The sequence below is a fragment of the Morone saxatilis genome, unplaced genomic scaffold, assembly GCF_004916995.1.
Source record: "Morone saxatilis isolate NCDOM2014 unplaced genomic scaffold, NCSU_SB_2.0 Contig8, whole genome shotgun sequence".
Classification (NCBI taxonomy): domain Eukaryota; kingdom Metazoa; phylum Chordata; class Actinopteri; family Moronidae; genus Morone; species Morone saxatilis.
In genome coordinates, this window is record NW_023340257.1 from 17,028,309 (window position 1) to 17,041,219 (window position 12,911).

Here is a 12,911-nt window from a genome sequence, read left to right on the forward strand (position 1 = left end):
AGAGAGAGAGAGAGAGACACTGTAACTGAACGGTAACGTTGGACTAATGGTAACGTTGTAATTACAAGTACGTTTGCCCTATAAGTTCAGTAACGTTACCGGATTTAAATAAAATAAAAAATATATAAAAACACGTAGCGTTCACTTTTGCCACGTTACTAATCTCCCCCCGTGTTAACGTGAAGTTAGCTGCCGTGGCTAACTATCTGATGTAAAATAAGGCTCCAAAGCTGCAGCTAACGTGGTCGCTAACTCCGATTAGCATCTGCGTTGTGGGTCTGTAACGTTAACGCCACACGGTAACGTACTGTGCTGTAAGTGCAGCGATATGTGGCTCTAAATGGCGACTTCACTTAAGTATTTGTGCCACTAACGACAGCCAGGAGCTAGAGTAGTTGACTTTTAACCAGGGAGGTGACTGCAGCTCGAAGTTGAGCCACTTTAACATAAACTTAAACAATCGGTAAAGTTGCATGTTACTGTTATGGGTGTGTGTCTACGAAAAAAAGGGCTAATTTTGTTAAAATGTAGTATAAAATGAAAAAAGTAATAAACTCCAATTACATTTCCTAACACTATTACCGTCGGTCGACACGTTTCCCCGCCGTCGCTAATGTTAAAACGCAAGTTAACGTTGTTACTGTTAAATCTGGTTTGTAACTAACGTTATGCGTTTCAGCAAATAGACGGAGCCCGGCCGTTACTCTCAGCTAAATTGCTCCTATGTACCTTCCGCAATATAAACACGGTCCGCCAAGAGTCCTCCCGCTCGGACTCAAATCGCGAGTTTCGAAAAAAGTATTCGTTAATCCAAAATTTGGCGAATATAATCCACAAAATTCAGCCCCGTGTCATTCCGAGTCCGCTCTCCTGCTTCAAACCTCTAACTTGTAAATGGCGCCTAAACTGTGCCGTCGAACCAAATTCGTTACAAACTGACGCAAGGCACCATGGAACGTTCAAAGGGCAGGGGAGAAAAAAAAAAACACGAAATTCAAAAAAAGGGGACGACGCCAACTCCGCCTCACTCCAAACAAACCATAATCATATGACAGAAAAAAAACAAAAAAACACAATCAGTTGCAAAGCGCCGAAACGCAGTGTTTGTTTAGAAAGTGTTATAGGTTATTTAGTATTAGTCAGATTCAAAGCCTGGTGTTTTCTGTGTGTTTGAAACGGTTGTTTGGTTTGTTACGGTAGAGTGCAAGTCCCGCCCGGAGGAATGGTTTACATTTCAGGAAATATTGTACGATGGATCAACGATTAATGTTTGTGTCTTTTGATTTTAATGGGTACTATTAAATACATTTATTTAACAGATGTCATACTGCACTTGTAAATAATTCCAAATATCCGTTTCAAGGAAGCGAGACTTGCAACTCTCGCGATAACTCGCTGTTCAAGCTGCTTATGACCCAGAGTAAATGGCTACCAAAGGGTAGCCTTAACGTTAGCGATAAACTACTGATTGCTGATGGATAGGCTTTTTCTGCACTGTTTTGACCGTCCGTGCATCTTTTGCTGGAGCAAATAACACGGATACATTGCTGGTTGTCTCGCTGTGCAGTCAGAAACGACAGAGCGATGTCTGTTTTAACCAGAAAACCAAGTTAACGTTAGCATTCAAGTGACAGGCGACTCGGGGACATCTGACGATTCACGTTAGCAACAGTGGCAGGTACCGTAGCAACTGCAGACGTTTGTTTTGTTCACCGTTACAGCCACACAGCATGCCAACTGCTGAATCACCTTGTTTACGGGGTAACGTTACGGTGCAGGGTTTCATGTATTTTTTTTATTTTTTTTTGTCTTCTATATTGTTTCTTTTTGTGTGTTGGTTTGACATAATATTAATTAATATGACCTACTGATAATGTATTGTTTGTTTAGGGATCAACAGAGCAAACGTCCACCATGAGACTGAAAACATCGCTGCTGCAGGAACCCAAACATATCCTTTTTATTATGTCTTTAGCCATCCAGCGTTGTATTTGTGCTTCTGTACAGCTCATATAACGTTATATATGTCATGTAACACAATGTCAAAACTTTGCTATTGTTCTCTTTATTATTGTTAGCACCATTAGAAGTAGTAATATAATTGTAGTAAATGGCTGTTTCCTGTTGCTTGGATAATTTGTACCAAATGTAGAATCTGTTTATTCTTTTTTTGTTTGTTTTTTCAGAAGACCCTTTTTTATCACAGATGCTACCATGGCATTCAATGCAATCAATTAAAAGACATATATTTACCATTCAACATGATTCCTTAACAGCAGATCACATAAGGAACTTGTGAGTTGCGTTGGCTGGACCACGGCAGATGAGCTGTACTCGTGCAGTGAAGACCACCAGATCCTCAAGTGGAACCTGCTGACCAGTGAGACCAGTCTGGTTGTCAGATTGCCTGAGGACATTTACCCTATTGACCTACACTGGTTCCCCAAAACCCTTGGTGGCAAGAAACAGAACCAGACTGAGATCTTTGTCCTGACCAGTACTGATGGCAAGTGTCTTTATTCTCTAAAAGTCGGCCAGCGGGCTACATGGCTCTGAGTTCACTCATGAAAGTTTTATTTTTTACAAATTGGTCATTCAGTGAGTAGCTGCATGACAAGGATCAGTGAATGTTTTCAGTCATACCCGTACAGGGAAATACACGTAGTTGTTGATGTAGAATATAAAACTAACTGAACTAACTAAACATAAGAACTGGTGACGAGTTTTCACTACTCTCTGGACCGTCTCTCTTTCTTTTTTTAATACTAGGATGACAGTGTCTTGCCTGATCATTAGAAGAATTTGGCTCAGGAGTTATTCTTTATAGTTAAGGGGTATTTATTTTGAGAGAAAGCATATTAATGCGATTTTAGTATCACAGTAAAGATACTAAAATCTTTTCATTAGGCCTTCAATGTCACATCGCTAAAGGCGGATTTTTGTTTTGCATCTGAATATTTGTAATACTAAATTTGGCGATACAGTCTGTGTGACGTGCATCTACGTGGCCTCTTATGTCTCTTCCTCAGCCTATATTAGATATAAACACACAGAATATGGATGTACTGTTATGGCAGGCGATGTGTGGTCACAACACTAATGGCAGTGTAGGGTTGCATAAACACACCCACAAACTGAAGCAGCAATTTTCTCTGGCAGACCAGAGAGTAGTGAAAACTCTGTTACGATTCACTTTTGCAGCTTTCTTCTACTTCTTGCCTTGTTACAGTTAAAGAAATATCAGTATTGCTATGGTTGTTGCTTCAAATACGTATTTGTTTTTCATTGAAACCAACAACACGACAATCACACAGTTTTATTCTTTGTAACTTTGGTGTGTACTGAAAGATTTTCTCGCACATTTTTAATTTTGGATTTTGTACAGGATATTTTAACATTTTTTAATATATCTGTAGATATAGTAGAAAAGAAAGCAGTCCAACAGTCAGGATTTTATTGGGTGGGCGGACTCTATATTAATGCTGTGGCTTCTCCTAACCTTATTCGATTAGTCAGCCTCCCTTTTCCCTGCCAGCGTATTAAATTAGTTTTGTTGTGTCGTGCAGATGCAGTTGGACCTTTTTCCAGTCACGAATATTGTGTTAAAATAGGTTTTTGTGCAATATTTGTTTGTACGACAATAACTAAAAGTTGAACTTTTAATTGAGTATGCTTCGTTATTTTGGGATACCAAATATTTCCCCATGGTTGAGCATAATATCATAGCTTAGCTGCATCATTTTCCATTCTACCAGAAAGGGTATTGTGTGTAATGGAGGTAGACTTGTCCTAAAGAGGACCAAATTGAGCATGAAGGATATGGCTGGGCCTTCAGGAACAACAGCCCGTCAGTCTCTTTCTCTTTCACCCGGTGCTACTACAATGTGGCATCGTATTAGATTTCACACACATGTGTCATGAAACCATCTATAAATTGAAGTAACAACAAAAATATGTTGTCACGATTAGGTATCATAAAAAACACCTGCCTGATAACAAGCAAACAAACAAATCTGCACACACAATGTTTGGCTTCACAACTAAGGACCGTTGATGTGACCGCAATAGAAATATATAAATTATATTTTTAATTATTTATCTTTTGAGTCCTTCAGGACAGCTGTACATGCCTGTTTCACTCACTACCTGCCACCAGTAACATCCACTTTTGTTGGGATGTCCAAATTTAGAAATGGGAGCGAGCAGCATGCTGATTTGCAGTTTTAGGCCACCAGAAATTACATAGAACATTTAGAATTTTTTAATACACACTGCCACAAAGTATATGTTAGGCTAGCGTCTTCAATAACTGTCTCCATGCCTGATCACCCTTCGTGTCTAGCAAATAGAAAATTGCCCTAATTCAACCAACCGAAACCGTTTAGTTCCACTCATCCGCTTTATGCTGTAAGTTTGTAATTTAGCCTGGAGAAAAAAGCTTTGTTGCTAATTGTGTGTTACGGGATTGGTAGTTATTACAACTTTATTTATAGTGCTGGATTATAATTTTGTTTTAAGATGAGTAAATATTTTCTCCTCACTGGTGTTCTGGATTGAGTTGACTCACACGACACCCTGAATCATTCAGACTAATCCACGGTCTCTGTAATTTGTTTATAAGATTGCATCTATGCAGTAGCCAGGGAATTACAGCCGACACTAGTGTTCCTGAAATGTAGACCGTAAACACTCACATCCATCCGGGCCTCGAGTGTGGAATTGCCGTACAGTAAACCTTTTTTTTGTCTCTTTACAGGGAAGTTCCACCTGACCTCCAAGATGGGGCGCATTGAGAAGAGTGTTGAAGCGCACAAAGGAGCTGTTTTGGCTGGAAGATGGAACTACGATGGGACTGCTCTTATCACAGGTAAAGATGGCAGGGTCATACATATTTTCATTGCCGCTTAACAAATACTCATTTCATAATTTTCCAAGTTCAGTTGTTTAAATCTTTATATCCATTTCCATCTGTTTCTCTAATTACCTAGCTGGAGAAGACGGCCAGATCAAGATCTGGTCAAAGAGTGGGATGCTACGCTCAACTCTGGCCAGCCAAGGTAAGGCTAAAGGCCCTTGCTCTACTTCACTGAATTAAAGCTACATATGTATCTAGTGCTTGAGTGAACCATAGTTCTGTATGATCACTTTTTATAGGTTCACTGAGCCAAAAAATAATGAAAAGTGGAACACATGCATTCGTTATGCACGCGTCCTCTGCATTGTGTTGTTGCGATAACGTCTGCTGCTTGTCTGCTATACGTGATGCACTGAATAGTAAAGTTAAGGCTACAAAAATTTTAAACTTTTTATGATAAAATAGTAATTTGAAAAAGGGCAGTTTTCAAACTGCAGCAGCTGTGATTTTTAATGATAGAGGTGAAAGTTTAGGATCATTGATTTCACTGCCTGAAAGGACAGCTGTAGCCAGAAAATATAATCAGCTGCAGCCAAGGAACAATAATTTAGAGAGTTTACAAAATGAAACTTTTGCCTGTTTAATCCGTTTAATGTGCTCTCTGCATGCTGGTGTGTGTGTGTGCACTATTTACACTCAGCCAAATATGATTTCCTGGTGAAGGGAACACAACACTGTGTCGTTTTGATATTTAAGATAAAGAGTGTTTGTGATGTTAGAAGAGGCTTGCTTTCTTTCTTTCTTTCTTTCTGTAGGATTGTTTTAACTTATTACCTTAAAGCCACTTTGCCTATATCTGTATCTGTATGTACTAAGCTAGTACACTGTTAACAGTCTGTTGTTGTAAGTTATCAGCTAATCCATCATGATAAAGTGACTTGTGACCAACTGTAAACATACAAACAGTACTAATAATAACCTGAACCCTCATTGTGTGCACACATCTACACAATAAGGCCCTAAAGCTGTAAATGCTATCATCCATGCCCCCGCTCTATATAAATCTTGATTCTTACAGTTTAAATGGTAGAGTGAAAAAGAGCTGATCTGAGTTTCAGACTGATACAGTTTAACTCAAGTCACATCCGTAACAGCTGCCAGCCAGCAGCCATGCACAACCAGTCACTGACCAACCAGCTGCAGGCGTTTAGTAAACACAACACAACACAACACACCGGCACCAATTACACCCTCTCTCTCTCTCTCTCTCTCTATATATCTCACAAACACAGACACAGAAAGCACCGAATGCTTGTGGACCTTCTGGCTCGAAGAGTGCCTCTTGTGACAGAGAGTAAAAGTGAGACAGAGGAAAAACAGCAAGAAGGAGAGACCAGGCCCACAGAACTCCACTTTCATTCATGTATACTAGGGAAGCTTTCTCCTCCTGCTAGTGTTATGACACACAAGTTCACCTCCTCATCGGCTCCTGTTTGACACCAGAATCAGAATAACTGCCTGCTGTTGCTGGGCCTTACAAGTCCGCTCTTACAAGTGGTCCCAGATGGCAAATAAATTGCCACACCTTACATGTTGTTTGATTTTATTCTTCAGACTTTCATTCTACATTTTGTATTAATATTTATGCTTGCTTTATAAAAGTGTGTGTGTGTGTGTGGTTGTTGCATTCATGAGCACGTACCTCACACGTATGTCTGCGCCGGCCCATCTTGCACTGAACGATCTGCAAGATTTCCTTTTGTGTTGAAGCTGCCTTTTTACTCAAGCCAGACAATTTAAAATGACAATCAAGGAGGAAATGTTTTTTTTTTTCTCTCTCTCTCTCTTTCTGTGGCTGTGCAGTTGTGTGAACATGTGTGTGGTGTGTGTATGTGTTAGGCCTATTGGGATGTAATTGTGCTCGGTGCAACCGAAAGCAGAGTCGGCCATCCAGTTCTATGTTTTTTTTTAATTAAAAGCGCCATAAAGTTTCAAAGCTTTATAGGAGTGGAGTTTTATTAAAAGCCATAAAAAAGACTCCTAATGATACATTTCTCTACCCAGCATTAACATTACAGATGTATTACTTATCAATTGATTCATCGTGCTGTTCGACTTATTAAACATTTCTTCTCAGTTGTGGGACAGAAAAAAGATGGGGGTGTGGATGAATGTTGGCTTCTGAGGAAATGGATGGCACACTCCTGCTGAATAACGGGTGCTGTGGAAAACCTGGCAGGGGAACAGCAATTCAGCCCCAGTATGTAGGAACATTTTTCCTTAGCTGGCTGTTTGGAGAATGAGCTGCTGGGTGATGGGCTGCTCAACAGACCCACAGATTTGTAGAACACCTGGATATAGTACCATTGCCACAGATATACACCATCCTCCACATGGCACTCAGATCAGTGCAGGTGTTGCTTCTCTTCAGAGCCCACAACTACACACACACACACACTACAGGGGCATGCTGTTCTACTTGGGTACTATGACCCATTTAAGAGAGAGAGAGAGAGAGAGAGAGAGCTCTAGGAAGGAGGTTGGAAGTGAGTGAGCGAGAGGAAGGAGAGAGGAACTCGTCTCAACCTCTCTCGTCGGCTTTGTCAGATTTAGATCATGTGACCAGTTGGCATTTGTGAGAAACCACAATGCACCTGGAGTGGGGTTAAATGTCAGGCCCTTTCCCCTCCACACGTGCGTAGCCACAAACCCAACTCATACACACACATTTTCCTTCACACATATGCACGTAAGCACACACACACACTTTTGCTTATACTGTAGAGGTTAGACAGCTGGTGTGCCTGCGAGCTAAGTGCAGTTCCATAGGCTGAATGAGGTGAGATCTCTGAGGGAACACGATACCTTCTAAGAGGAGGAATTAGCACTGCTGTAGTTTGTCGAGAAGAGAGAGAAATTCATACATACACAATTTGAATTCACATCTTCTTACATAGTAAATCAAGTATCAGTCTTTATGTGTAAAAGCCCGATCCGTTGTTCTTTGCTTGAGGTTAATACAAGATCTCACCTTCTTGTCTTTCTGCTAATCTTCCAGGGTCTCCTGTGTATTCTGTGGCCTGGGGTCCAGACTCACACAGAATCCTCTACACATCAGGAAGACAGCTAGTCATCAAACCTCTGCAACCCAGTGCCAAAGTCATACAGGTACATTAGCTTTATTTATTCTTTTGGGAGGTAAACATCTACATTCAATACTTAAGATTCAAATAAGTCAAAGTTCAGAAATATTACCTTCTAACCAACAAATGTTAACCAAAGTTATGGAAATTGACATAAAATCAATCAAAAAACGAACAAATCAAAATCAAATGAGGACAAATATTTTTATGGTCGATACGGGCTCAGGTTTTTCTAAATACAAATAATAAATAGATAAAGGACAATATCAGGTTTTTTATTCTGCATCACTTCTTGGTCATATGATTCATTATCTCCTAATAACTTTTACTACATTGGGTACATTGACTACACTTTGTATGTCATTAGGATGTGCTTCACTTTTTACTTTTATTTAAATCGAAAATCGTTTTTCAACAGCTCCAAGGTCATATGACCCAATCACTTAATATAAACTTTGAACCTGGGCACATGGAGCACCCCTCGTATTAAAGCCAGTGAGGGTATTCCTAATTTCCTTCAAAATATTTAAATAAACACTTAATACAAGTCAATTATTTCACTAGTTTTCAGGTTGTTTGTCTGAAGACAAGTAATATGGACACAACAACCCGTAGTAAAGTGGCCTAGTTACTGTACAGTTTGGCTCTGTGTCTTAACTCATATTTTATCACCGTCCTTTTTGTCCGAGTTTGTGGCTCTGTAGCACATTAATCATCTACTTTGCCACAAATATTATGTCTAATAGGCGATTTCTTTTCTGCTGTTGACCTGACATTACAGGACCTGTTCTTTTCAGGTCTTCATAAATTAAACTTGAGGTTCATTGAGTAGTGTCGCTATGTATCTCTTTGAGTGCTTCTGCATTAAAGAATGGTGCAGCACCGAGGACCGTGCACACCAGTGAGTGTTTTTCATGTTCATGTATACATTTGTTTATTATTCTTGAAGCCGAATAGCGGCCGGGACCTTAGATAAACTGTGAAAGGTTTAATGTGCACCTTCTCAGCCGTTTGCTCTCCCTCAGATATTACCCCACATTCTCACACACACACACACACACACACACACAGACACAGATACACGTCCAACTTCATCACCTTTTCCTGAGACCTACCCAAGATCCCCTGGAGACCAGCTCAGTGATTCGAGTTGAACCTGTGTGGGCTCAATCTGAATGGGTCAGCGTGCATCAGCCAACCAGGGTTAAACATCGGTTAGACATTGCCTGGCATGGGTATCTGATATGAAAGGGTTGTAACAAGCTAAACTTTCTGCTAGGCTGATATGAAACATTTCATAAACTTGTAACTGTGCAAGAATAAATGTCACTCTCTTTGGAGCTTATCCGGCTCATCTTTATGTTTACTCTTACTTTATGGACTTTTTTTAAATGTGGAAGGATTTTTTTAGCGATCTCTCCTGCTTCTCTTTAACAAAGGGGGGTATTTATGTATGCATAGCATCATTATGCTTATATTGTGTTGACATAATATTGTCTTTTCTCTCTTCCCACTGTCTAGTGGAAGGCTCATGATGGGGTTGTTCTGAAGGTGGACTGGAATTCAGTCAATGACCTCATACTGTCAGGTGGAGAAGACTGTAAATATAAGGTGGGCAGTGTTAGAGTTTTTTGATGACTTAGGGCGGGTGTTGAAACTTGTTAAACTCTCAAACCATCTCCTTCCTCAACAGGTTTGGGACAGCTTTGGCCGTCTGCTTTACTCCTCGTCGTCTAATGACTACCCGGTCACCTCTTTGTCCTGGGCTCCAGATGGAGAGGTGTTTTCTGTGGGCTCCTTCAACACCCTGCGGCTCTGTGACAAGACTGGAGTAAGAAAAGCCCTTTTACACATATCAATACCTTATTCTTAGGACTCCCAAAATAATATGATGTTATTCTATCACTACAGTTGGATGTCAGCTGTTAGCAGCTGTAGAAACTTGGTTGGAGGTTGTTGCTAAACACAACTGTTGAGAAAAGCAAAAAAGAACAAATAGCAGGAGGAGAAACTGAAAGATGTTACAGCAGCATAAAGTTAACTGGCCGATAAAACTATTCTAATGTTCATCATTGAGATTTTAAATATCTAGCACCTCCCAAAGTTGAATAATTCATTTGATTGTTAGTTGATTTTTGTATAATAAAACTGCTTTAACTTGCTTCAGTGCAAGCAGGATGCACAAGTCGTGTGCCACATCAGCTGATTATCAGACAAACACCAATATTGTTTGGCTCTTGGCGGGGCAATCCAACCAGTACAATCACATTCTCAAGTGCTCTTGCATAAACAATGAAATTAGTCGTCCTCAGTCTACAACCCCTTTCACACATGACCGAGGACTGTTCAAAACGGTGACGGGGGCCCGGTTAGCTCAGTCGGTAGAGCTGGCAACCCATATACGCAGCGGCCCGGGTTCGAGTCTGACCTGCGGCCCTTTGCTGCACGTCGTCCCCTCTCTCTCTACCCTGCTTTCCTGTCTCTCTTTATCTCTATCAAATAAAGGCATAAAGGCCAAAAAAAATAATACTGAAAAAAAATGATGGTGATCTTGTGCCATTGTGTGACAAGGTAATGGATGTGTTCATTCTAGCAAAGGTTGCACCATGTAATTTTAGTGATGGCCGTCTCTTTCTGGTTAAAGTCCTGCTTGTCACTTGATAAAAGGATGCAGATGCAGGTTCAGAGGGCCAGTATACTCACTAAGCTCGTTGGATGGTCAAAGAGCTTCGTCAGCACTGTATAAGAACTAGCTGACGGAGTATACTCCGACCCTTATGTGATGTTAGAGGTCATTTAAGACTCACACAGTAGAAGTTGGGTATAATCTTACAAACGAAATATTTTAACATTCTGCGTTCACCATGCTAAATTACACAATCCACCATAGAACAACATGATGCATACACAATTACCCTAAACAATTCCCTGATCTTGATTTGTTTTTGCACATAGTAATTTAAATCATTTCAGACTATTTTTGACATCAGCACTCTGATGTAAAATGGGTGTAAACCATTGCCCCCCAGTGACAAGAACTAGACACTTGAATGCCTCAGATGTTGCAGTGACCGTCTAGAAAAGCAGCCTGACCTCAGTTAAAGCAGCTGTTGCTGTCAACCTTTGTAAAAGCTATGCAACTGCAGAGCTTAGGATCCATGTGCGTTCCTCATATTGTAAGCCTCTGTTTTGTGTATTCTATTTGTTTATTCCTGTCTACCAATATGACATTTATGCTTTGTAGTGCTTTTCCCTGAAACATACAATACTTGTGGTAGCCCGTCAGCTTTTCCAGTGCGGTATATTACGTAGCTCACTGCACGCCTTATGCTTTATATACGGCGTTCATCTCTGTGAACCACATTAGGCTGCATGCCACATGTTCTTGTTACCTGGTGCTGATGGTAACTGGAGTTGTAATGAGAGGGGAAATGAGAGAATGATGAATGGTAATTGTTGTTTTATTATTGCTGAACGTTTGGCCAGGAACAATATTACTAGTTCCCCGCTCTGCCCTCATGGGACGTTTAGGGCTTCTTTGAGTTTACTCAGAGATGTCAGTGTATTGCTGCTTCAGACCTGTTGTAATGAAAACAAACAGCCAGGGCTGGGTTTTTGTGTGCTGATCACCAGGCATTTCATGCTCCATTTTGATTTAATTAGGATCAAATGGCTTTTTTTTTTTCTGGAGCACTAAAACCAATGGGCTGGAGAGAGGCCTGAGCCAACACATATGTCTTCTACAGAGGGGTAAGGTGTGCGTTTGTATGTGTTTTGGAGAGGTTACATTAATGTAATTTGACTATGAACGTCCAAAGGGAGTTTAGGGAAATCCCGTATCCTTAACCATTACTTATGGTCATCTGAACCAGGGATTTCAGTAGTTTTTGGGAAAATTGCCAAATTATAGCCGTGAGCTGAGGAAATCATTCAAATGAAGCCAGCTTGTATCCATTTTCTTTGTGTAAACAAAATAGAAATTGTTGTTCTATTAAAACTATAACAGACAGAACTGAGTACAACCTGCTTCTATGGTTTTTTTTTGTTTTTGTTTTTAAATGACCCGATTCACCTTACGTCCTCTCATTATGTGTTTGTTTACGTGGTTGGTTTGTCCCATTGTTTCGTCATTGCACCACTTGCTTTGCTGTGGTGTGTGTCTTGAGTGAAGGCAGTGTGATGATGATGATAATTATGATGATTATGGTTCTGCCCCTGTTCTAACTGGAGGAAGGGTATGCTTGCCTTCTCCTCCTTAAGCCCCTCAGAGACAGTGTGTGCTGTAGCGTGGCGTGGGAGGCTTGCTCAAGAAAAAAAAGGGGGGGGGGGGGCAGAGAAAAAGAATTTAGAAAAAGAAAATCCCCCTCAAAGGTCACTCCATCTCAGTCGCTTTCTATGTGAGGATTCAGACTCGCGCTCCTCTGACGCATCAAGCTGGAGAAAGTTTAATTTGTGTACATATGCACACTCGTACTGTAATGACTGTAATCCCAACGTGCCTGTGAGTTTACACACACACACACACAGAAGCCGTTAAGCAATTACAAGGGCTTTACCTGTGTTGTTGCTGCGGTTTGTTTTGCGGCGCGGTAAGGGTTAAGCAGTGCGAAGAGTCTTTTCAGTTACTAGCGTGACTAATGGGAAGGAGTTTCATTCTGTATCTGCTACAATGAAACCTTGCACTTTAACATATTGCTGCTGGCTCAGCAGGATCCGTCCCGCGCATTTAACCCCTTCACCTCTCGTCCAACTCGGCTCTCCTCTCGCCCTAAACTCTCAACTCTCTCCTGCTCTTTTCCCTTTTTCTTCTTCACATTTTCTCCCTCCGCGCACCACAGGGCAGATGTAGTGTGTTACCCCCCTCATTATCACCGTGGAGGGAGGGGGGAATGCACACACACACACAGAGACAC

At 40.8% G+C, this 12,911-nt stretch overlaps 2 protein-coding genes across 3 annotated transcripts in view; one reads left to right on the forward strand and one right to left on the reverse strand.

Moving 5' to 3' along the window:
- smc4 (structural maintenance of chromosomes 4) overlaps positions 1–898 on the reverse strand; it is an 18,650-nt gene extending 17,752 nt beyond the window's left edge. The window contains exon 1 of the mRNA XM_035679709.1: positions 730–898. The gene's annotated coding sequence lies outside the window, so the exon portion shown is untranslated. The remainder of the gene's footprint in view (positions 1–729) is intronic.
- Positions 899–1,390: 492 nt separating this feature from the next.
- The window catches only part of ift80 (intraflagellar transport 80 homolog (Chlamydomonas)), a 35,543-nt gene continuing 24,022 nt past the window's right edge, over positions 1,391–12,911 (forward strand). Inside the window, exons 1-8 of one of the 2 annotated variants that reach the window (XM_035679712.1) lie at positions 1,391–1,761; positions 1,891–1,951; positions 2,285–2,506; positions 4,757–4,867; positions 4,989–5,057; positions 7,914–8,023; positions 9,520–9,609; positions 9,692–9,829. In XM_035679712.1, the coding sequence (XP_035535605.1) occupies positions 1,915–1,951; positions 2,285–2,506; positions 4,757–4,867; positions 4,989–5,057; positions 7,914–8,023; positions 9,520–9,609; positions 9,692–9,829 (777 nt within the window). In that variant the 5' untranslated portion in view covers positions 1,391–1,761; positions 1,891–1,914. The remainder of the gene's footprint in view (positions 1,762–1,890; positions 1,952–2,284; positions 2,507–4,756; positions 4,868–4,988; positions 5,058–7,913; positions 8,024–9,519; positions 9,610–9,691; positions 9,830–12,911) is intronic. The other variant, XM_035679711.1, reaches the window with a different exon arrangement.